General features: G+C 54.3%; 1 protein-coding gene across 1 annotated transcript; it reads right to left on the bottom strand.

Annotated features, from left to right (window-relative positions):
- Positions 1–421: 421 nt before the first annotated feature.
- Positions 422–23652, bottom strand: GNA11 (G protein subunit alpha 11). Its single transcript, XM_016222187.2, has 7 exons — positions 23492–23652; positions 10849–11033; positions 8860–9014; positions 8106–8234; positions 5008–5137; positions 4699–4852; positions 422–3206 (listed from the first exon to the last, which is right to left on the bottom strand). Exons 1-7 carry the CDS (start codon positions 23625–23627, stop codon positions 3016–3018), a joined length of 1080 nt encoding a protein of 359 aa, XP_016077673.2. The 5' UTR covers positions 23628–23652; the 3' UTR covers positions 422–3015.
- Between the last annotated feature and the right edge of the window lie 295 nt (positions 23653–23947).

The following is a 23947-nucleotide window of genomic DNA, read 5'->3' as shown; positions in this document are numbered from 1 at the left end:
CATTGCCTTCCATACTCAGCCAGGGCCAGGGATCAAGCCTGCAATTGAGGTATGTGCCCTTGAGGGTGGAATCAAACCTGGGACCCTTCAATCTGCTGCCTGACGCTCCAGCCGGCTAGGGTAGAAGGTACTTCTCTTGAAGGATGCTCCAGTACTCTAAGACAAACGAGCTTCAAGTCAAGAGCCAAGCAGGAGGACCTCAGAGTAGGGGCTCTAGTGCCCCAGTCCCAGCCAAGGATGGAAGGCCTCCCTGAGGAAGCCATGGCAATGGTTCCCATGAGCTCAGACCCCAGTCTGAAGGTGCCAGGACCCAGGCTAACCACTGGGGACCAGGCAACACCCCAGGGGCCTACAGGGCCCCTCCAATGCCCCCCCCCCCCCCGTACCCAGCAACAAGAAATAAGCCAGAAGGGCCACAGCATTTAGGAATGAGATTTATTCCAATTTAAAACAATTCATTTCAGGAGAAAGATATGAAAAGTCAACTTCCATCAGGTATCTCTGGATTAAGGGGTCAGGGCCCCAACACACTGAGCAGAGCCTCCGTCCCACCTGCCTGGACAGGACAGCCTCTGCCACAGGTTGGCATCAAGCTAATCGTGCCCATCCCCCAGCACGCAAAACAATACATGCATTTCAAATGACAAAAGGTTTAAAAACAGCATTTTATATAATATTCTTTTTTAAATAGGTTAAGGTTTAAATCGTCTGAAATCAGGACTGTGTAATATACAAGTATAACCGGACAGTGTTCTCCCCGCCAGCTGGAACAGTTCCTGCACTGCTGCTAGGGGGCATTGGCACTAAGATGTCCCTCTCAGGTCTCTCTCAAGGAGTTGGATGCCGGGAATTGGCTATACTGCAGGGTGATCTGGCACAGTGGGAGGAGCTGAAAGGTTGGCACGTGAGAGAAAGCATTAGGAGGAGTCCATCAGGGTGAAAATCAAGGACACTGACCAACCTCATGGGACCTCCTGGCCCAACTGGCACTGGCACAGAACTGGTCTTGGACACCCCACCCCACCCCACCCCGACATGGGGTGGCCCTGCCTTCAGCTCCTGGTGTGGGGCCAGGTTCGTGGGGTTCCAGAAGGCCCACGTGGGGGTGGTTTGGGGCTTTGGCCAGCCTTAGGCTGTGGTATGCTTGGCACACTGCCCCCCTCTCTAAGAGGAGTTATTTCGTCAGGTGCCTCCCCACATGCTCTTGCTGTCCCTCGAGAGCCCAATCCAGTTCCCTGTTTGTGATCTGGACCCTTGAGAGGTGCTAGGACATGCCCACCCTGTGAGAACCTCAAGTCCTTGCACGGGCCCACTGCCAGCACCACCACCTGCTCCCCCAACTGACGGTGAGAATGGAGTTGTGTTCAACCCTCTCAAATAGACACATGGCACAAAAAGAACCCTTTTTGGAAAATTGGCTCAGAAGCTGGGGATCCCCAGCCCATTCTGCCCCCAAATGGAGCTGATCACCAGGAATGTAACCACGCCCAACTTTTGCCTGTCTTCCACTCCCCATTGCCCTGAGGCCTTCCTGGCTTTGCCCTGCTGGTGGAATGGGGAGAGGAGGAAGTAGGGGTCAGCTGCCCAGGACTGGCTGTTTGGGTGGGTTGGATTTTGGTATTTGTTAGTGGCCCCCAAATGAAACAGCCACACAGACTGCTACTGTAGGGTCCAGGTGTAGTAGGCAGGGCCACAATGTTACTGGCGGTCAGTTCCCCTTCCATTTGTGCAAAACAAAACAAACACTGTAGTGTTCAGTTTACATCAGATGAAAAGCCACCTCCCTCCCTCAAAAGATCAGCCCCCTGCTTATGCCCTCCCTCAGAGTCCCTCTGGGATGGGAACCCAGGCCAGGCAGCTCATGTCTCTGGCTCGATATATGGTCATGGCCTGGAAGCTGCGCAGGGCTAAGGTGCTAGCTGCTGACTCCCACACGACCCTCAACAGCTCTGGGCAAAATGCCCCTGCTGCCTGCTCGATTCCCAGCAGCTCAGCATAGGGGTCAACAAGTGCGTGTGATGGCGGCCACTACGCCTGGGAGCCATCGCAGGACTCTCCCTCAACCTCTCTCTGCTTCATGGGAACAGACCTGAGAATATTCTGAAAAAGTCCCCAGCCCACCATCATCACTGTTTGCAAACTGGTTACAAAAATGGAATGAAAGCAAAAGTGACTCCCATTCAAGTGGGCCCTCTCCTGGCTCCCAGGCCATGTGGGCTCTCCGGGCACTGTCCGGCCTGGGTGATGAGCACGCGACCCTTGGGTACACAGGGACCAGGCCAGGGAGAGCTCCAAGCAGGCCAGATGGCTCTGGAGACACTGTCCAGAGTACCCCCTAAGCCCCAGGGCTCTCAGAGGGCAGTGGGGACAAGGCAATCACCAGAGGCTGAGACAAGGTCCAGAGACATCTCCTTCACTGCAGAGGAGCCCATATACTTTTTGTTTCTTCTTTAAAAAAAAAAAAAAAAATGGTTAGGCACTTCCCAGGGTGGGCAACAGGGGAAGCCACCCACCCCCACTTCTTGGAGTCCAGTGAGCAAAAACACAGCAAAGTCGTGAGGATGGCAATAACTTAAAAAAAGGAAGAAAGAACAGTCACAGTCTCCACATCTCCATACCAAGGGACCAGGGCCAGCTGGGCGGTTCTGTTCCACGGTGGCTGAAGGTGCAGCCCTGGGGGGCTGGGGTGTGGGGCTAAGGGAGGCCTGGAGGCGCTGGGGGCAGGGCACTCACTTGTCTCATCTTCGCTTGTCTCATTTTTCTTTTTTTTTCTTTTTCCTTTTTTTTTTCTAGAAAAAGGCGAGCCACAGTCAAGGCCAGAAAAAGGCAGCCTGTGCCGCTGACAATAGGTGAGAAGGTGCACGAAGTATATAGAAAGAAAGATGTACATCCCCTGATAACTGTGAAATAAAAACCATTTGTTAAAAATATGGAAAAAAAAATCAGCTCCTCTGCAGGCAGAGCCGCTGTCACATCATCACACAGGAGGGTCTGTCCCGTGGGTTTTCCACAGGGTCACACCAGGTTGTACTCCTTCAGGTTGAGCTGCAGGATGGTGTCCTTGACAGCCGCGAAGACAAAGCGGATGTTCTCCGTGTCAGTGGCGCAAGTGAAGTGAGAGTAGATGATCTTGTCACTGTCAGGGTTCAGGTCCACAAACATCTTCAGGATGAACTCCCGGGCAGCCTGAGCATCCCGCTGCGGCCCTGGGGGAGGTGAGGTGGATAAGTCAGGCCAGCTCAGACCTGCAGTGCAAGGGACGGGGACCAGGGTGCCAGCCATGTGGGGCAGCTTATGCCACAGGCTCCTAGGCTGAGATGTGCCTGCAAGAAGGCAGCTTTCTTTGTGTGGATGTGCGTGGGGGTCTGCAAAGCCCCTCACCCATCTCCACCCACTTGCCCTTGGCTCCACCCAGCCAGGACCACTGCTGCTGTGCATATTCCCGGGATGCTCCCCTCACCTTCAAACTCGGGCCATGCCTCCCTTCCAGCCTCACTTCACCTGATTCCATTTACGCTGCGCCACAAACACCCACATCCAAACACAGGCATGCATCCACACACATACACACGTGCCCAGACCTACGCACATACCTGCACACACATGAACAGCTGCCGCCCCAGCCTGTCCATCCAACTGTTCAAACCCTTGCCCAAAGGCTCCTGCCCACAATGTCTGTCCTTCCCTGTCCATGGTCTGCACTCACCCTGAAGTCTTGGTTCCCATCATCTCACTGTTCCCTCCCAGCAAACCTCCTGCTCTCCTCCCATCAGAAGCAGTCCCTGTCTGCCACACCCAACACCCACCCACCCCCAGCCCAAGAGGCCCAGGCGACTGAGCTCAGAGTCCAGCACCCTAATCCCTGCCAGGCCTCAATCAGGTCTTTAGGGCAGGAGCCAATGGCCCAGACCACAAGGCCCCACCCATGACTGGTGGGGCCGAGCCTATCACCACCAACTCGAAGGCTGGGCATTGTGTTTCACAGGCAGCAGCCCTTAGGGAGATGTCCCATCCATGATCCCTGCTCTCTTGACAAGCCTGGATAGCATGAACACCCAGCATTGGCACCACCACCTGCCTTATATCAGGAGAGAGTGACTGAGGGCCCTGGGGCAGACAGCTACAGCTCACGCACAACAGAATGGGGGTGCCGAAAGGATAGGTGAGATGGTCCACATGAGCTGTCTGCGCTCCATTAGGAACTCAGCTGATCCAGGGAGGGGTTGGGATGGTGGTCCTGGATCACCCTTTATTCCCAGCACCAAGCTCCTCCTTATGGCTGGGCCATTGAGCCCACATGAACTTCTCACTCAATGTGAGTGTTCCAGCTCGTCCCTCCTATTGCTGTATACCAACTGCAAGGTGCCCCCTCCTGCAGATGATGCTCCCTCTGGGGACACAAGGCCTTTCTGCCCATTAAATGCTTGGGAGGATCCTGGAAGAAGCAAACAGAATATAGTGCTGGGGCCCCAGGAAATCCTGGCCTGCACTAATCATGCTCAGGCCTGAGGGAACCACCATCCTGGCTGTCAGATGAAAACATCAAGGCCCAAAGAGGGTAAGGGACACAGTGGAGGCACCCAGCTCGCCTCCTCAATAGATCAGGTGAGGCTCAGGGGCTCTGGAACGTCTCCTGGTTCTTTGGGGGCCATGCAGGGAGGATGAGGCACAGAGAGGCAAGGATCCCATAGAGCTCACCATCAAATTCGGGGAAGTAGTCCACCAGGTGGGAGTACAGGATCTTGTCCTCCAGCAGGTCCTTCTTGTTGAGGAAGAGGATGACCGACGAGTTCTGGAACCAGGGGTAGGTGATGATGGTCCGGAACAGGGCTTTGCTCTCCTCCATGCGGTTCTGCAGAGGGAAGGCTCCAGGATCAACGAGGCTCCAGGAGCTGTCCTTGTCCAGAGTCCTCAGAAGGGCCCTGGGCTGGTGGGTGGGGGAGCCCCTCACCTCCACCCAGGACCTCCCTCCCCTTGGCAGGCCGAGCATTGGGAGGGGTGCCTCACCTCATTGTCTGACTCCACCAGGACTTGGTCGTATTCACTAAGGGCCACGAGGAACATGATGGATGTCACGTTCTCAAAGCAGTGGATCCACTTCCTCCGCTCGGACCTCTGTCCTCCCACATCCACCATCCTGCAGGGGACAGGAATGCCACAGGGGCTCAGTGCTGGGCTCTACAGATAGCACTACTTCTCCCAGAAAGCCCCTCCCCACGAGCATGGCTGCATCTGCTAGAGTCTTGTGGGCCCCTAATACCTGCTAGAGTCACAGATGCCCCAAAATACCCATTAGAGCCCTGAGGGTCTCCCAATACATATCAGAGCCAGAAAAGCCCCCACTATCCACTAGAGCTACAAGGGCCCCTCAATACCCGTTAGATCTCCAACAGCCCCCTACTACCCATTAGAGCCCCAAGAGTTCCCCCAATACATGTCATAGCCATGAGGACCCATCATATCTGTGGGAGCCAGAAAACCCCCCATATCTACAGTAACCAGCAGAGCCTCCCATATCTGTGGGAGCCATCAGAGCCCCCCAGATCTGTGGAAACCAGAATACTGCAGAGGCTTCACATCTGATTCCTGTCCTGACAGGAGCCCTTGGTCTAAAGTGCCCAGTGGACAGGCACACGTGGTGGGTGTGAGGTGCAAACCCAGTGGGACCTGCAATGTGGGCCCATCCTTGGACCCCACATCCTGCATCTGGAAACACCCTCCCTTCATTGGTCATCATGCAGCATTGTCTGTAACACACCAGCACCAGTCTCAGCCTCCCCCACAAAGAGACCCAGATAGACCAAGGATGTTCAGTCCACAAACATGCGTTAGCCACTGCGTGGGAATGAAGGGACAGCCTCAGAGTGAAGCTGCGTGTCCTGGCACTGGGTGAACACAGTGGGCTACGAAGTCTTCTATCCAGCGTGAGAAGCAGGTAAGAAACAACAGGCCCAGAAACAAAAGGGTGAAACTAGGGACAATGTTTGAGAGACAGGATTAGTTACAGGGGCTTTCTCCTTTCTGCTGTGAATTCCCTAGGCTTTTTTTTTTGCTTTTTGTTTATCCTCATTTGAGGGTATTTTTTTCCATTGATTTTTAGAGAGTGGAAGGAAGGGAGCGAGAGGGAGACAGAGAGCGAGAGAAACACAGACGTGAGAGGGACATCAATTGGTTGCCTCCAACACCACGTGCCCCCACCGGAACCGGAGACTGAACTTGCAACCCAGGTACATGTTCTTGACCAGGAATCAAACCTGCGAACCTCCGGTTCATGGGCCAATGCTCTAACCACTGAATCACACCACCCAGGGCTAAATTCCCCAGGTTTTTAAAGATTTTTTAAAATTGATTTTTAGAGAGGAGAGGAAGGGAAAGAGGGAGAGAGAGAGAAACATCAATGTGAGAGTGAAACATTGATCGCCTGCCTTCTGCACGCCCCCACACTGGGGATTGAGCCTGCAACTGGGGCATGTGCCCTGACTGAACTGGCCGCTTTTTGGTACATGGACGATGCCTAACCAACTGAGCTACACTGGCCAGGGTCCCTAGTTTTGTTTTAAATATCTTTTTTACTGATTTGAGAGAGAAAGGGAGAGGGATAGAGAACTAGAAACATCGATGAGAGAGAAACATCAATCGGCTGCCTTCTGCACACCCCCTACTGGGATTAACCCCTCAACCTGGGCCATGTGCTCTGACTGGGAATCCAACAGATGACCTCTTGGTTCATGGGTTGACGCTAAACCACTGAGCCACGCTGGCTGGGCAGTCCCTAAGTTTTTGTTTTTATTTCAAATATATCTTTGTTGATTTCAGAGAGAGAAAGGGAGAGGGGGAGAGATAGAAACATCAATGATGAGAGAGTCATCATTGAATGGCTGCCTCCTACACACCCCCAACTGGGGATAGAGCCTGCAACCCAGGCATGTGCCCTGACCAGGAATCAAACCACAATCTCCTGGATCATAGGTTGATGCTCAACCACTGAGCCATGCCTGGCTGGGCATAGGTTTTTGATAATGAGGAAAAACACTCTGTTTTTAAAAAGGAAGGTAAAGGCTATAAGGGAAAGCAGCCCTCAAGCCCCCCAACCTGAACTGGAGAAGACTAGAGTCCCCACAGCTACCCCCCCCGCCCCCCGCTACACACACACTGCTGTGTGGAAGGCAGGGCTCAGACAGAAACGGCCCCAAGGAGGGGTTGAGCCACAGACTACCCACCCTGCTCCCATGGCCAGCAGAGGCAAATTCACCTGGCAGAGATTTCACAGAGGAGACACCAGCAAGCACAGGTGGATGGCGGATGTGCCAGGGAGGCTATAAAGGGACAGGAGGGTGGTGACAGGCCAAGAGCCCTGTGCTCGATGCCAGGCACATGATGGCAGCTGCAGCCAGTCTGGGAAATGCCATCAGGGACAACAGTGTTTGGGGCAACAGCCTTTCTAAAGCATGAGCCTTCCTGGTACGGCTGGGCTAAAACCCACACATGAGGTCCCCACTTTGGGACCAGGCACATCTCACACATCAGGCCAATCAGGCCATCATTCGATGACATCTGAGCTCCGACTGGCGCCAGGCCATGAGCTCGGTGCCAAGGCCACTGGCCTGCCTTCTGTGATCGTACAACCAGACAAGTGCATAGCTGGATGAAGGCACGCTGGACAAGAGGAGTACAGATGGACAAGAGCACAATTGGAAGAGGGGGACACAGCTGGACAAGGGGCCTTCATACCCCTCAACTGCCCCACAGTACCCTTGCTCTGACAGAAACTACAGACCACCCACCACTCCTGGACAAGTTAGTATCCTCTCTCATACACAGCCCCACTGTGAAGGCTCCACCAAAAAGCCATCTCCCCGAGGCCGCCTCTGGCCAGCCCCCAACAGTCACTGGTGCCTGGCTCACTCTGAAACTTGGGGATAGTTACTTATTCATAAATCTTATCTCCTGTCCTGGATCAGAAGCTCTCTGAGGGCAAAGGCTAGTATTTTTGCTGCCCCCACAATGGGGGCTCCAGGTCTGAGGACAAACAGCCCTCACAGCAGCCAACAGAGCCCCGACTTCCCCAAAATGCCACCACTCTCGGGAAGCCAGGACACAGGCACCTGAAGATGATGTTCTCCAGGTCAAAAGGGTACTCGATGATGCCAGTGGTGGGCACACGGACCCGAAGCACATCCTGCTGGGTGGGCAGGTAGCCCGAGGTGGCGATGCGGTCCACGTCTGTCAGGTAGCTGCAACAGAGCAGGGACAAGCCAGGCTGAGAGGGGAGGGGACAACCCACCCACCAACAGTCCCCTAAGCAGCCTGAAGGGGCTTGCAGGGGTCTCACCAGCAGGGGCTGAAGCAGCCAGGAATACTTGGGACAAGGCCTTCCCACCCCCACAACCTGGACAGGAAGGAGCAGGTCGTTCGCTGGGTCTCATGGGACAGAAATGATGCTGACCAGGGAGAGAGAGTCAGGAGGGGCTCTCTAATAGAGCTGCCCCAGGATGGCTACTCTAGAAGGAGAAAAGGGACCAGCAGTGGGGTTTCCAAGAAAGGCTGCCGGGCTGGAGGGGTAACTTTTGAGAAATAAATTTACTATTTTAGGACTGTTTTAGAGCCACAGAAAAGTTGTAGAGATACAACAGAAACTTCCAGCACACACCTACCTTCCCCACCATGAACATCTTCCATTAATTTAGTGCATCTGTCACCACTAACCAGCCAATATTCAGTATCATTAACCAAGTCCACCCTTTCCCAGGGTTGCTTCAGTTTCCCCTAATGTCCTTTCTCTTTCCCAAGACCCTGACCAGGACCCACATGACCTTCAAACCATTCTCTGGTGGGGTAGGCAGGCAGCACCTTACTCACTATTTGGCAGAGTCGGAGAGCTGGTACTCCCGCCTCCGGTCGTAGCACTCCTGGATGCCAGGGTCATTCCACAGGGTCTTGATGGCATTGACGTACCGATGCTCAAATGTTGTCACCTTTTCCACATCCACTTCCCGAATCAGGAGCGCATTGGCCTGTGAGGACAGGGGGGAGAAAGGCCATGGGCTCACCAGTGGCCTGGAAACATGCAGTGCATCACTCGTCCCAGGTTGTGGTCACACTCAGAACTCAGCTGACCAAAGTCAGAACTATCAACTCCAGTTTCATGTGAACACAAGAGAGAAACGAGGATCACTGGCTGCAACTGTCCCTCAGTGCCAGGTCCCAAAGCAGACCCAACATTGAGGCACCTCAGAGCCTCATGTCCACCATGTCCCCCTGTGTAGGAAGGGGCTTTTGCAGGAGGGGGAGGCGTGTGCCAATAAAGCTGTATTTATAGAAACAGGCTGCAGTTTGCCCCCTTCTGTCCTAGATGCTGATGGTCATCTATGGTCCAAGTGTGAACTGGACTCTGAATCAAGCCTCAACTGGAAGAGATACTATAAACCGAGACCCAGTGGGCCAGAGGCCCAAGCTGACCCCACACATGGCGCCCACAGCCAGAATGGCAGACCTGGTAGGGGTCCCTGAAAAGCCTATGAACTGGGTAAAGGTAAGACCACACCTATCAGAGATATATATCAGAAATCTGGCTGACTGACATTCTGAAGCCTAAAAGTAAATGGGTTCATTTAAGCCACATTTGGACAGATATGGACTCCAAACCATGCATTAGTCCAGGGAAAACTTCTGGGTGTGTGAGAAGCCCCCAAAAACAGATTTACAAAAGCAAAGCAAAGAGAGGCCACCAGCAAAGGCCATAGGTGCACAGCTGGTAGGGCAACCACTGGGGAGAGCAGGCAATTACTAAGTACACTCCCAGGAGAAATGAGAAAAGTTGTGCAAATAAAAACTTGTTCACAAATGTCACAGCACCAGGATTCACAAAGGCCAAAAAGTGGAGACAACCAAGCGTCCATCAATGGGTGAATGTGGTCCATCCATGCATTAGAATATTACTCTGCCATGAAAAGGATGAAGCACTGACACTCCCTACAATGTGAGTGAACCTTGAAAACACAACGCTCAGCGAGAGAAACCAGACACAAAAGGCCACACTATATGATTCCATTTATATGAAATGTCCAGAACAGGCACATTCAGAGATGGGAAGTGGTAGCCAGAGGCTGGGGAGGGAGATGGGGAGCAACTGCTAATGGGGACAGAGTATATATATATATATATATATTTTAATTCTAACCCAAGGATATGTTTATTGATTTCAGAGAGAGGGGGAGCGAAAGAGAGAAACATCAATATGAGAGAAACATCTATTGGTTGACTCTAGTACGCACCCCAACTGGGGATTGAACCCACAACCTAGATATGTGCTCTGACCAAGAACTGAACCCACAACCTTTTGGTGTACAGGACAATGCTCCAACCAACTGAGCCACCCAGCCAGGGCAGGACAGGGTATTTTTTGGGGGAGATGCAAATGTTCTGTAATTAAGTAAAGGTGATGGTGCATGACTCTCTGTAAATATGTTAAAAAGGAACTGCATACTTTAAACAGGTAACTTTTGTGGTATGTGGATTCCATCTCAACAAAGCTATTACTAAAAAAAAAAGAGAGAGAGAGGGAACTGTCATCTCCATGGGGCCACCAAGAGGGCCAAATATGGCATCTGAAGTGCCTGGTAGGACAAGGGGCCCTCTGAGGGGCTAGGAACCAGGAGTTCACACTGCCCATCCCAGGGTAGCTAACCCGCCGGATGGATTCCCAGTCCATATAATGGGGGCACTAACAGCTACCTGATAGGGGAATCTGGGGTTCCAGCAGAATGTACAGGCCCAGCAGTGGCCCCCACTATCCCCTGCAGCCCATGTGCTGCCCAGGTGGCACTTCCCTACAGCCTGTGGCCTCACCTTGTTCTGCTCGTACTTGTACAGGATCTTCAGAGTCTCCATGGCCCGGATCATGGCCTGCATGGCGGTGAAGATGTTCTGGTAGACCAGCTTGGTGAAGCCCCGCTTGTCCTCTTCCGAGTAGCCAGCCCCATGGATGATGCGCATCTGCTTAATGAATGTGCTCTTCCCACTCTCCCCTGTGCCTGCAACGCACAACACGGCCCAGTGAGACAGCACACTAACAGCTTGCACACACACCATGACCACCACATCCCCACCCAGTGCACCAGGAGCTGAGTCTCTAGGACACAAGCTTCTGGCCCCAGGTAGCTCGTTGGCCCTCAGAGGGGACACGGGACACATCTGACCAAGAGGCAACCACTCTTTGAAACACATCCCTGAAATTTACTTGGTCATCCTCCCACTTGTACCTGTCCTACACAAGAGGAAACTGAGGCTTGGAAAAAGGACGTCTACAGGGTAGTTAGCCCCCAGGTGCACAACAGGCCCTACAGGATCACAGTGACAGGAGGTGAATGGCCACCACACTGGGTACGAGTCAGCATAGCGTCAGACTTTAACAGGGCTGCAGATGAGGACTCAGAGGCCCATAGAAGTTACATGTCTCTCCACCAGATGCCGCCACCTCCTTACCTAGTCAGGCTGACTAGTGACCTTTCCCTGGGAGTTCACTCAGCCCTTTCCCAGGCGCACCCTGGATCCCTGTCTAATCTGACAATATCTGTCGACCTTCCACCAATCCTCTTTGACAAGTGCCTCCAAGAACAGTCTCCTTTGGGGCAGGAGTTCGGTAACTGAGGCCAAGGCCAAGGCAGTGAGGGCCAAATCAAGTCGCAGGGCCCAGGATCATCACCTCAAGGTCCCCAGAAGCTCCTTTCTCATTAGCTCCAACCTTGTACCCAAACCCAACATCAAGCCATGTTGCGCTCCCTGGTTCTACCCCGTGTGACCACAGCACTATGTCCCATGTCCACCCAGAGGTCTGGGTATCGCCCCTCTGCCCTCCCACCACCACATCCACTCTCCTATCTCTGTTCCAGAAACCGAATCCCTTTGTGTCTCATTTCTTCCTCAATAAGCATGAGAGGATACGGCCACCTTACCAGGCTCTTCTAGGGTGAGCGCTCTGGCCCTCACCTCAGAGAGGGGCACACTGAGGCTCTGCTACCTCAAAGGATCAAAAAGTCAGGAAAACCATCTAAAAGGGGCCACTTGGCTGGCTGTGTCCTCACCCTAGCCTCGAGATGAGGCCTGGTCTCAATGCATGCCATTCAACCAGGACTCCTCCATGCCTCCGATCCCTCCCAGCCCCCCTCCAGCACCAACACAGCCCCTGGTGCCTCTCCTGCTTCAGCCTCTCACTGCCCTGGTCAGCCCACTTTGGTGCACACACACACAGGGACAGTAACTGCAGCTGTTTTAATGTGTTCACAAATCTGAGGGGCCTCTCACCAATAGCTACATGAGGAAGTCACCCTGGAAGGGACTCCTCCAGCCCCAGCCAATGGCTTTACCGAAACCTCATGAGAGACTCTAGAACCCTCAGAATCTTCAGATAACAAGTGTTTGTGGTTTTCAGCTACTAAGTTTTGGAGTGATTTTATTACACAGCAAGAGAGGACTTCTAAATTCAAAAATGCACTGCCTCAGACGCCCCACTCAATAACACAGGTCCCCTCTCATGGACTGAACCCCCACACCCCCTTTTGGGGACTCAGAACATCCCAAACTTGTCTGAACCCATCACTCTAGGCTCATCTTCAGCACTCTCTGTGAGTTGGCCTGCGTTTCCCCACTTCCATGTGTTTGCCAGAGCTGTGCCTCTATCCATGGTGCCATCTGCTCACAGCCACCTGTGACACGGACTGCACCCCAGAAAACCCCTGAGCCCCAGGCAGCAGCTCCCCTCCCTGGACACTGGGAACCATTACCACCGCCTGTGTGGGGAGTCTCTCTGCAGGGGTCTGTCACCAGCCTTTGTGACTGGGAGCTCCTAGAGAAGAGACCGATTCCATGGCCTCCCTGGGTGATCACACTGCTCTGCAGCCAGGAGGTCTTCAACCAACATCCAAGTAACTGACCACAGGCACCTGAGCTCACTCAGGGAGACCCAGAGTAACAAATTAGACACATTATAAAGCAGGGACCTTGGCTGCAGCTGCCTCTTTCTGGTACTTTTATCAACCACCTCAGATCCTTTCTGGAACAGATAAATATGACTTTGGTTCTGTCATCAAGTGGTCATTACTCCCATACCATCCCGCACCCATCCTAACTCACACAATCACCTCGGCCACAAAATGTACAAGAGGCCAAATGCCCACCTGCCCCAAACCGACCTGAGTTCCAGGGGCAGGAGGGGGTGGAGGGTCCATGCATGTGACCCCATGCCTCCCCAGAGGAATCCACACTGCCCCTCCCTCGCCACACACTGCAGGGAGGGGCGGTGGTGTGCTAAGAATGTGATTTCTACTGCATTTTCCCCTTGACCAGGGTCCCCCCTTGGCACTGCTGACAGGTCATTCTCGGGGGAGGTGAGCACTGTAGGATGTTAGGCAGTATCCCCAGCCCCCACTCAATGCCAGGAGCACCCCCATCGTGACAACCACAGGTGTCCCCCAGATACTACCCAGTGTCCTGTAGGGAAAGGATCAGCCCATTTTTGACAAAATGCTATTACGCAAAGGTAAAACTGCCTTGTTGGTCTGTGAAAGTATCTCTCACTGGAAACAGTCAAACAGGTGCAAGAATTAAAACCAAACACCCAAATGCAGCCCCACAGGTCAGCCTGGAGCCAAGCCAGGCAGGTCCCACACTCAGTCCACAGACCCCAGTGCTGCCAACACCTCAACTACAGAAGGAACAGCAGCCTCAGCTTTCACATGAGGATGCTGGGAGGACAAGTGAAGAGTCTGAAAACCAGATAACTGCCCAGATGGGAAAGGAACTGGCCTCACACTGGGTTTTTAAAAATGGAGGCGAAAATGACAATGAGAGCCCCCTCCACAGAGCTCTCCAGAGGTAGTACAGGCACACTGGGGGTGTATGTGTCAGTCACATACACACGTGCATGCACACATGCACACCCATACACATACATGTGTACACATGCAGCCCACATCAATCAGCACGTGACACTGCTTGGGCCCCAGGAGAGGAGGGGAGGTGTAGGGGGTATGTTTGTGGAGGGGCCCTGAATGCCACCTCATGATTGTCAAAAAGCTGCCAGCCCCTGGAAACATCAGGGGTCCTGGATGAGGTGTGTAGCCAAGGTCACCCAGTTTCCCTCCAAACCCCACGGTCACCTAGTCTGCAAGTCCCCCACACTGCAAAGACAGCAGCCATGACCGACCTCCAGAGGAGGCAAAAGGCACACAAAAAAGCACAAGTACATGAAGTGGTAGAGTTTTTAACTCACCTAATTGTGGCAAACATTTTACAATACATACCTGCTTCAAATCAACATGTTGTATACCTTAAACTTACATGTTTCATGTCAACTGTGTCTCAGTAAAGCTGGGGGGAAAAGCAAGAGGGACACCTCAGGGATAATGTGGCCTAGGACATGGAACAGTCAGTGTGGCCATCACTTTTCAAGGAAAGTCAGAGAAAGGAGGGTATGGAGGTAGCAGCTGCAGAGATGGAAAGTCCACTGAAGAGGGCACCACGTATTATGTGTCACCTGTGTTCTGGGCCAACAGAGACGAGTGAGGAGATGCCAATGCCAGCCCTGAGAGTGAGCATCCACGCCAGGAGCAATGGCATGGGAGGCAGGAGCCAGCAGGGAGGGCCCTTTGCCCTGGAGCAGTCCAGGCCCAGCTGGCCTGAGAGGTGCTCAGCCACTGATATGACTAGGGGGGGGGGGGGGGGGAGGGGCGACGACAGGCTCTGAGCCACACAGTGCCAGCCAAAGTAACCTGTTATAGATGCTCTGGCTGCAGCCTTCATTTTGAGCTGCCCTGTCTCCTGGCCAACTAAGCCACTGCCACATCTTGTCAGCACATGTCACCTGTGATAGAATCTCTGGCTCCATTATCTCCCACACACCTGAACCAATGTCCACCTGCCCAGAGAAGTCTCTGGGTACAAAGCCTGCCTGGAACTCATGGCCACTCACCCAGACTACTGCAGACTCCCTGAGGTTCATCCTCCTGGTCTCCAAGTAATCCTGCCCAGCCCTCAGTCATGCTCCCCCTAGGAGATCTTGTCACACACACCTTTCCAACTCAAAACTTTCAACGGCTGTCCCCTTTGGAGAGAAGCCCCTTCCTAAGGCAAAAATGTGCGAGACATCCATGATTGGGCCTCATTCTGTCCACATGGACTGGTCCACAGCACCCACTGCACCGCCAACCATGCAAAAGGTAGCTGTTCTAAACCCACACACAGCATTCCAGGCAGCTTTATTCATAATAGCCAAAAAGTGGCACTGGCCCCAATGTCCACCAGGCAGATGGTCACAAACTGTGGCCCACCTGTACACAGACACTACTCAGCAATGAAAAGGAAGCTGCATGGACATACCCAAAGGCTGATAGGCTCCACAGAACTATGCTAAATGGGAAAAAACTCAACCCCAGGAAGCTATATGTCTTCTGACTCCATTTATGGAACCCTTCTGAGATGACAACTGTAGAGAAGGAGAATGGATGAGTGATTGCTGGGAAGGGCGAGGGGGCGGGGGGAGTGGTTAGAAAAGGGATATACAAGAGTCTCTGAGGTGCTGGAAACACCCTGATGGTCGCTGTAGATTCAGGTGCTTGTGCAGGTCATGACACTGTGGGGGAAGTGATGCACGTGTACCACCTCCCCATAAGGAAGCCAAGTGGCTCCAGGTCCTGGCTGCAGTTAAGACCTCAAGTTCATGTCCATTGGTCCCCTTACCGCACCTCCCCACAGTTTCTTGGTAACATGACCAGCCCAGATTTTTGAGAGGACATTTGTGGGCACCTGCAGCTGTGTGCCAGAGCTCCCACCATTGTTAAATATAAACCACCCCATGGGCTGATCCCCTCTAACCCTACCAAGCTCCTGGCACAGAATTCATGGTTTCCAAGAAACACCCAGATGTTCTTTCCAGAGGCAATCCCTGTCATTTACTCTGTATCTGTTAGGTCTGCAGGTCCCCATTTTCAGCACGCTAGGGATATAGCACCCCAAGAGCAAGGGTCTTCCTGCGGCCTCCTGCCCCTCAGCCCCTAGAACAGGCCTGCAGGACACCTCCTAGGCTCACCAGGAGGACAGAATCTAAGTACTGCCTAAGCTGAGACTAACCAGAGAAGAATGAAAACAAGCCCCTCTCTGAAGGGAGAAGGCCACCTACCTCACTAATTGTCGGAGATCTAGGATGGCAGATTGGATTGAAGGAAGTCAGTCTGAGCCCTGAGCCCTGGCAAACACCCCCAAATGGAGGAGAGAAAAGGGGTTCAGCACCCTGCCAGCCTCAACCTGGAGAGCAAGAAGGATGGCGGCATTTATCTGATATCACTGACAGACTCAGGTATGCAAGTATCCACAACCCCAGGGGCAGGCGTCTGCAATCTAGCAACAGAACCTGAGTGTTAGTCAGAAGGTGGGGTTCAGGGCTGGCACTAGGCTGTCCACCACTCTGGGATGTAGGTAGTGAAGCCAGGAACCCACAGGGTCACAGGGAGGCCCAGGAGATAGCACTGATGGGGACCTGGGCTCCTGGAAATACAGCCTGGAAATGCAACATGGACCTCGAGCTATGTCAACAGCTCCAATATAAAAGAGGGTTCAACCTCATGCAGGGAGACTCAAAAAATGCAAAATCCTCGTGCAACTAAGGATAGCTATTAAACGCTCCTCTCACACCCACTAATTTGTTCATTCATTCATTCAGTGATACAACTATCATCTCACCTCCCACTGGACAGGTGAGGAAATTGAGGCACAGAGAGATTAAGCGGCTTTGCTGAGGTCACAGAGCTGGTAACTATGGGACTCGGGTCTTCTGGCTTCACAACCACAGTGTCTCCCCCATCCCAGGACTTCCATCTCTCCTGTTCCACCACCACCACCACCGCCACAGGGAAGTGAGAAAATGTAAGAGCACTGGGGGAAGTGCTCCTGCGCCAGCAGTAGGGCCACCAGAGAGAGAACACACCAGTGGGCACTGCACTAGTAACAGGAAGGAGGACAAAAAGTGTGAATCTCTGGACTAATCATAACATCTTATCTCCAAGCCAAGGCAAAGTCAGAGGGGCTGACTTCTCCTGCCCAGGGGCCTCCAAGGTACGACACCCTTCAGTCAGGACACACTGCCTACTGTAACTGAGGCCACTGTGTAGTAGCCCACTGGCACTTGCCATCCAACTGTTTTGATAGGTGTCTTCTGAGCCCCCACTTTTATTCCCTTAAGTCTTATGGCAGCCCTCTCTGAAGCCCTTTCTGAAGGTTGGGGGACCTGGCGTGAGCCCCCAGTCCCACCCATCCCTGCCCTCTAGCCCAACTGTGGGTTTGTGGGCAAAGCTCAAGGACTGAAGGACAGAGATGGACCCCGCCCATCCACTGACATCCCCATCGACTCAGATCAAAGGAAAAATGGGGCAGAGATAGGCTACCTGCCTCCCATTCATACTCCCCCACCCTCCACCCAACTCCACCTCCCAGAGGGGTCTGACCTTTCAAATCTTGTCCTTTCCAACTCTACGCCCCCAATCGAGGGTCCACAAGCAAATAGACATGATGACAGGAAAGGCAGCTTCCACCAGTCTCAGCTGAAGCCGCTCCTTCTAAGGTGCTTACGGTGCACCCACCTAGTACAGCACCAACCAGGTGCTGGGGATCAGAAAAGGTACCCAGATGGCTGAATCCCTGACAGCCAAGCTCTGGGGACCCTGCTGTAAGACAAGGAAGCCCTGCTCAGTGGCAGAGAGACTGGCCATCAGTATGGATATCGTGAATAAAAATAGCACCGACAAAGCTCCCTAGCTTAATACCCATCATCCCACTTTATCCTCACAATAATCCTAAATTATTGTCATTTCACAGAAGAAAAAACCAAGACTCAGGAGTCACATGGAGACAGAAACTCCACTCCAGCACTTTCTTGCACTTCCTAGCAGGGTCCTGGTATGGACACCCACCTCCCAGAACTATTCCCACAGCTTTTTAAAGGGAACTTATGCAAAGAATCCAGTGGAAAGGGTTGTGACAACAGGACAGAGCTTCCTCAGCTTGCTGAGCACCTTACTGTGTGCCATTTCATCCTACCACAGTGATTCAGGGGCAGGGGCACCATTCCCATCCAACAGATGAGGAAATTGAGCCTGGGAAATATAACTGAGTTACCATGGTCCCACCCCAAAGCAAGCACCACCCGCACTGCCCAGCCCTGGCCGGTGGGGGTGGAGAGGGGGGTGAGGAGTAGAGGAGCCCAACCTCTGACTGGGGGGGTCTCAGAGACAGGCAGCACTGAGCTGTTCCCTAGACTCCCTGCGGCCACCAAGCAGAGCAGAGGACCACAGGGAGGTGGCACGTCCAGGCAAGATGGGGATCAGGGGGTGCCAGGTGATTCCCATTCCACTCCCTTGGGGGAACTGAATTCAATCACAAAACAGTCACTCAGAACACATTTCTAAGGCCTGCAGGGCTCTGTACTACATGGCAGTGGGGTGGTCAGGAGCTGGAGGTGGGGGGCGATGGGGGGAATGAGGAGTCACTCTGGCAGGGTAACATGCACACAACTGACCAGGTACCCTAAGGCCAAGAGGCACAGGGAGTTGACAGGGCTAGGGGTACGAGAACTATGAACACCCCTCCCATAAGCCAGCCACCTGAGGTCTGGAATCCTGGTTCTATGAGCAGCCTGGGTTCCACCAAAAAATAACCCTGCACATGGGTGTTCCCAAAGCCCATGGAGATGCCCTGAATCCCATCCGTTGCTCACGGACACCAGGGAGCAGGCCATCAAGGCTGACTGTGCCCATTGAACAGGACAAAGCTGAGAGCTGGGAAAGGAGCACCCTTTGCGGGACCAGAGATGGGACCACTCCTCCCCACTGCTCTCCAGCTCTGTCCACCTCACATGACCCAGAGTTCCAGATCAGACGCACCCACCCAGGGCCTGGACAGAAAAAAGACAAAAGCATCCCTCTGCCAGGGATCCTCATCTAAGCTACATCTGGTTTCCTGCACACCACTCCAAATGCCCAGGGCCACAGGCAGCGGTGACTGCAACGTGCTGTGGGACTGCACCTAGGAGGACTCCACCACAAGAAGCAGAAAGTGAAACCTTCTGTGGTTAACTGTCTGAGGCTGAGCACTTCCTCCAGTCTCACCGCAGTGACCGGCACAGCTAGGCACATACAGAGCCGAGCCCGGAAGCACGGTCGTCTGTGCAAACGGAGTTCAGTGCCAGCCCTGACCCCAGAACCTGGTAATACACCTGGTGAGGCCATGCTCCAAGGGCCTGCAACACTAATTGCCCTTTGTGGGGAGTCGTTCTAGGGGCTCAGCCCTGCAGGCCCCATGGGAAGGGGACAGAGCCTCGCCCAGGCACTGGGAGTCATTCTGTGACTCGCAGGGAAACAGAGGGACAGCGGCATCCAAGGGCAGTCTGAGCTCCTGAGGCACTTCCAGGGATTGCACCCAGGAAAGCAGACCCTTTTAGCCAAAAACATATAATTTTAATTTAAAGCACATTAAGACTCCTGGGGTGGGTAAAGGTCCTTCCACAGCCCCAGGGGAATCGAGGGACGGACAAAGAGGCCACCCAGGGGCGCTTTCAGCTCCTAGATCTACAGGGGACCTGGCCAGGCCTCTCTGCCAGGAGCCAGTGGCCACACTCCACTCTGCGCCTCAAAGCACTGGGAGGCGCGCCCTTCCCGCCGGAGCCACCACACCCCACACCAGAGTCTGAGCCTTTTCACCGCCCTGTGGGGCCCAGAGCTGGCCAACAGGAAGCCTGCAGAACTGACCGCCCTGCTTTATTTAGAAATCCCTGGAGCCACTGGGCTCAGCCTGGCCTGGTGGCTAGGCCTCTGAAAAGGGGCTCCCATGGAAGGCCTTGAATTTCAAATGGGACATCTGCCTGAGGAACACATAAGGGACCCACCCCCTTGGTGGTTTTCTACCAAATGACAGAAACGCCATGGCAAAGGGCTGTGCTAGAACAGCGGGCCTGCCTGGAGTCTCCGCCCCAGAGCTCTGACTAGGTCTCAGGGTTCTGGTCCACAGGATAGGAGAGTGATACATTCTGTCAGGACTTGCAGCACAGACATATTCGCCATCCTGCTCCCAACTACAGACAGAACATTAACAAGGACACAGCCTAGAACTCCAGAGCTATACACTGAAGGCCTGTATCCATGCGTTCACATGTACACTGTGTGTTGAGTGCATACATACATGAACACACAGAGCTTTGGACCCTACAAACAAAAATACGTACTTTTTAACCACTCATAAAACATGTGACAAAATTATTTACACACTGATAATACACCAGCTCTGCAACATGCATTTTAATACTGTGTACTAGCATGGGGCAGGGGCTCTCAAACAGAGGTAGTCCTGCCCCACGGCACACCAGGCCATGTCTGGGGATATCTGTGGTTGTCAGACTGGGGGTGCTCCAGCATCATCAAGTGGGTGGGGCCAGGGATACTGCTCAATTCCCCAGTGTCCAGGACGGCCCCTACAGACACTGACTTGGCCCCAATGTCCCCAGTGCTGATGGGGGAGACCCTGATATATGGAAAAGAGATGCCTCCTTGAGGAGCTAAAAGTCAATTTTAAAAAGAAGCCATGGCGGAAGCACTGGGGACAGAGCCCATGAGGTTCTCCAAGTCAGAGGGTCAGAGTCCAGCTCCAGGAGCTCCACAGGATGGTCATTCTTGCACTAGGATGGGACATTAAAACCCCCACCAGTCTGAGAGGTCCCACAGGTCACATGCATACAGGCCCAGGGAGATGGCAGACACATGGTGAAGTGAGCAAGGGCTCCTCCAGGGACAGTAACTGGCTCTACCTGGTTCCAAACCCAGGTACCAAAGCAGACACCACCAGAACATCACAGAAACAAGACCCCCCCACACACAGGGATGTCACAGGGGTGTGGAAGCTGGCACTCCACTCTGAGCTGCTGAGGGGTGGAAGGCCCAAACTGTAGCTGGAAAGCTCAATATGCCCCTCAACTTTCTCCCTACAAAATGGGGACAGCCCCCAGCTAGTGGCTGGCTTGCTGGCAGTGGGGGGCTGGAATGAATCCTAGAAGCAGGTTGGGCACCAGGCAGAGGGTACTCAGTAAGGATGCCCTACCTGCATCCTCACACCCCACCCTGTCCTTTGGTCATCAAAGTCCTCCCAGCAAGAGGCTAATCTGGGAGGTTAATCTGGGAGGACAGGCTGCCTGGTAGTAAGTGTTCCCAGGGTTCCCAAAGAGGTCCCAGTCCCAAAGCCTGCAGGATCACTGGGTAAGGAGTGCCTCAGGGTCAGCCCCCACCCCTGCACATCGCCTGGGTCTCCGCCCGGCACTAATGGTTATCCTCCTGTCAGAAACCTTCACCTTGAACTTGTGAGCTCATGTTGCCCTCTCAGTTTTATCTGACCCCCCGGCCTAGGATGTAACATCAAGAGACAGGTGCCTGATCCACCCATCCATCCATCATGAGGGCTGGGTGCCCTCTAGGGTCACACAGGAGGGGAGGGGGTGTGACTACAGACACAGGCACCCCTGCAGCTGACTCCCCTCGTCTTCAGGAGGACATTGGCCAATTCCAGATCTGCTGCAGGGCTCCTGGGGGGCCTCCCAGCCCAGGGAGAATGCAGAGGCACACCAAGGCTGCAGAAGCACAGGCCACTGACTTGTAGCCTTGACCCCCACATCAATCTGAAGACTGGACAGGCTGCAGGGACGCCTGGAGGCTCACACAGCCCCCAATCAAGGCTGGTTGATAACATTGAGAGACTTCTAATTTCTAAGCCCCTCCCAAGATAAACTCTACTGCCTACTGCAAAAGCCTCCTACCACAAAGTCCTCCCTAGTGCCACTCGAATATCACTGCCAGTTTCCTCCAAACTTTAAGGTTACTCTCTGCCTGTCTTTTCTGCAGAGACAGCCTCTTTCATAGTCTTTAGATAAATCAGAATATATATCTGGAAAGAAAAATAGAGAAGGTATTTCATGAAAGGGAGGACCCTACAGGGAGAAGCAGTGCATTCCAGGCCAGACCGGCCACCTCCCAAAGGGCCACCAATGCCACTATCCCCCATCAGGAGTTCCACACCACCTCTAAAATCTCCCTGCTTCTCCTCCCCCCAGGGCTCATCAAAGCTACCTCTAAGCAGCTTGCAAGCATTTCCAACTTTCCCTGCAGTCCAGGAATGAAAATGAAGCAGGGCTCATAAAGGGCAGGGCCCAGGTTTCTGTTTTGTAAATGACCTTCTTGCCTTTGACCGCAGAGGTAAGTCCTTCAACAGCCCTTATTTGGGGTGACAACACTTTGCTGACAGCTGGGGCAACTCACTCCCTGCAACAGGTGTGCCCTGAGGAGACAGGAACTGGAAGAGGAATCTTCCCCTGAGGAGGAGGAGGACCCAGAAGAACCGGCTCCCACCAAGGCAGAAAGAAAAGACTTGGGGAAGGTTGATGAGTTAGCTGGGTCAGTTCTGAAAGCCTGCAAAGGCTCCTTCAGGGCTCCACCTGCCCCTCAGCCTCCAGCCAAAACAGAAACCTCCAGAAGAGAAGAAAGGCTGTCTTTTCCCCCACGGTGTGTACCCCTTTCCGGAGGGAAATAGTTTTCCCTCAGGGGGCCGGGAGGCACAGCAATGGCTTGAGGGAAGGGGGGGCGGGGGGAAACAGGCCCTGAGTGTAGGGAACAGGGCTCCACCTGGTGGGAAGAGTCTGAGATGGGATTCTGGGAGGTGAGGGGCGCATCTGTGGATTATAGCCCAAAGGTCTGGGCCTAAACAGATGCTGGGGGCAGCAAGGGGGGTCGCTCCCTGGGACAGAAACAGAGGACCAGCCCTATGCAGGGAGGGGTCTCATCTCATGAGAAGGGGCAGAGGACAGACCTTCCAGGGTTCTGGGGTCCCGACCTGGACAAAAAAGATAGGGCTAACCCAGCAGGGATTAGGGACCTCCCATGGACAGCACAGGCTGACCGGAGGAACCGCGATACAGATGTAGACAGCAAAAGCAGAGGTTTACTCCTAGGGTTTCAGAAACTGAAATGGGCAACAGGGACAGGGGCTGGCTCTGAAGAAACCTGGGACCTCATGTGGGCAGCACAGGCAGAAGCTGACCCCACAGTGAACAGCACAGGCGGGGACAGTCTCCGAAAACCAGAGTCCACGCCATGCACAACAAAGGCAGAGACTGACCCCAAGTCCGCGGACGGCGGACGCCGCTGTGGACAACACGGGCACTAACTCTGAGGCCCAAGCCCCCACCGTGGGCTGAACAGGCAGGGGCTGAGCCCAAGGCCCCAGACCGCCCGCGTGGACAGCGCTGGCAAGGGCTGACTCCGAAGTGCCAGGTCCCCGCCATAGACAGCACCGGCAGGGGTTGACCCCGAGGCCCCTGCCCCCGGGTGGTCAGCATTGGCAGTGTCAGCCCCGCCCGGCAGCACGCGCACTGTCGGCCGCGGACCCCGGCAGGCCCGGCCCCACTCACCGAGCAGCAGCAGCTTGAGCTCCCGCCGGGCGTCGCGCTTATCCCGCCGCAACTGCTTCTCGATCTCGGCGTTGATCCGCTTGGACTCCTTTACCTCATCGCTGAGGCAACACGCCATCATGGACTCCAGAGTCATCGTCCCGGCCCCGGCCGTCCGCCGGCCACCCCCGCCGCCGCCCCCCGGCCCGGCCCTTGTCTGGAGCCGCCCTGGCCGCGCCCGCCTGGCCCTCGGCGCTAGGTCCCGGGACGGCCGGTCGCTCGGATGCCTGCGAACGCCGGTCCCGCTCGGCCGCGCACTCCAGCCCTGCCGCCCTGCGCCCGCGCCGCCGCCGCTACCGCCGCCGCCAACCGCAGCCGCCGCGACCGAGCGACAGCGCCGCACAACCTAACACTCGCGGGCACAGAGCCGACGGGCGGGCGGCACGACCAATGGGAGGGGGCGGCGGCACGCGCGCC

The sequence above is a fragment of the Miniopterus natalensis genome, chromosome 4, assembly GCF_054644295.1.
Source record: "Miniopterus natalensis isolate mMinNat1 chromosome 4, mMinNat1.hap1, whole genome shotgun sequence".
NCBI lineage: Eukaryota > Metazoa > Chordata > Mammalia > Chiroptera > Miniopteridae > Miniopterus > Miniopterus natalensis.
The sequence above is the reverse complement of the archived record's forward strand: the minus strand, read 5'-3'. Positions and strand labels throughout refer to the sequence as shown.

Bases quoted from the DNA above. Each gene is read 5' to 3' on its own strand.
- GNA11 (XM_016222187.2), bottom strand. From the start codon at position 23,627: ATGACTCTGGAGTCCATGATGGCGTGTTGCCTCAGCGATGAGGTAAAG. The intron at 11,034-23,491 runs GTGAGTGGGGCC...TGTGCGTTGCAG, and splicing joins GCTCAAGCTGCTGCTGCTCG to GCACAGGGGAGAGTGGGAAG. The intron at 9,015-10,848 runs GTGAGGCCACAG...CTGTCCTCACAG, and splicing joins ACAAGTACGAGCAGAACAAG to GCCAATGCGCTCCTGATTCG.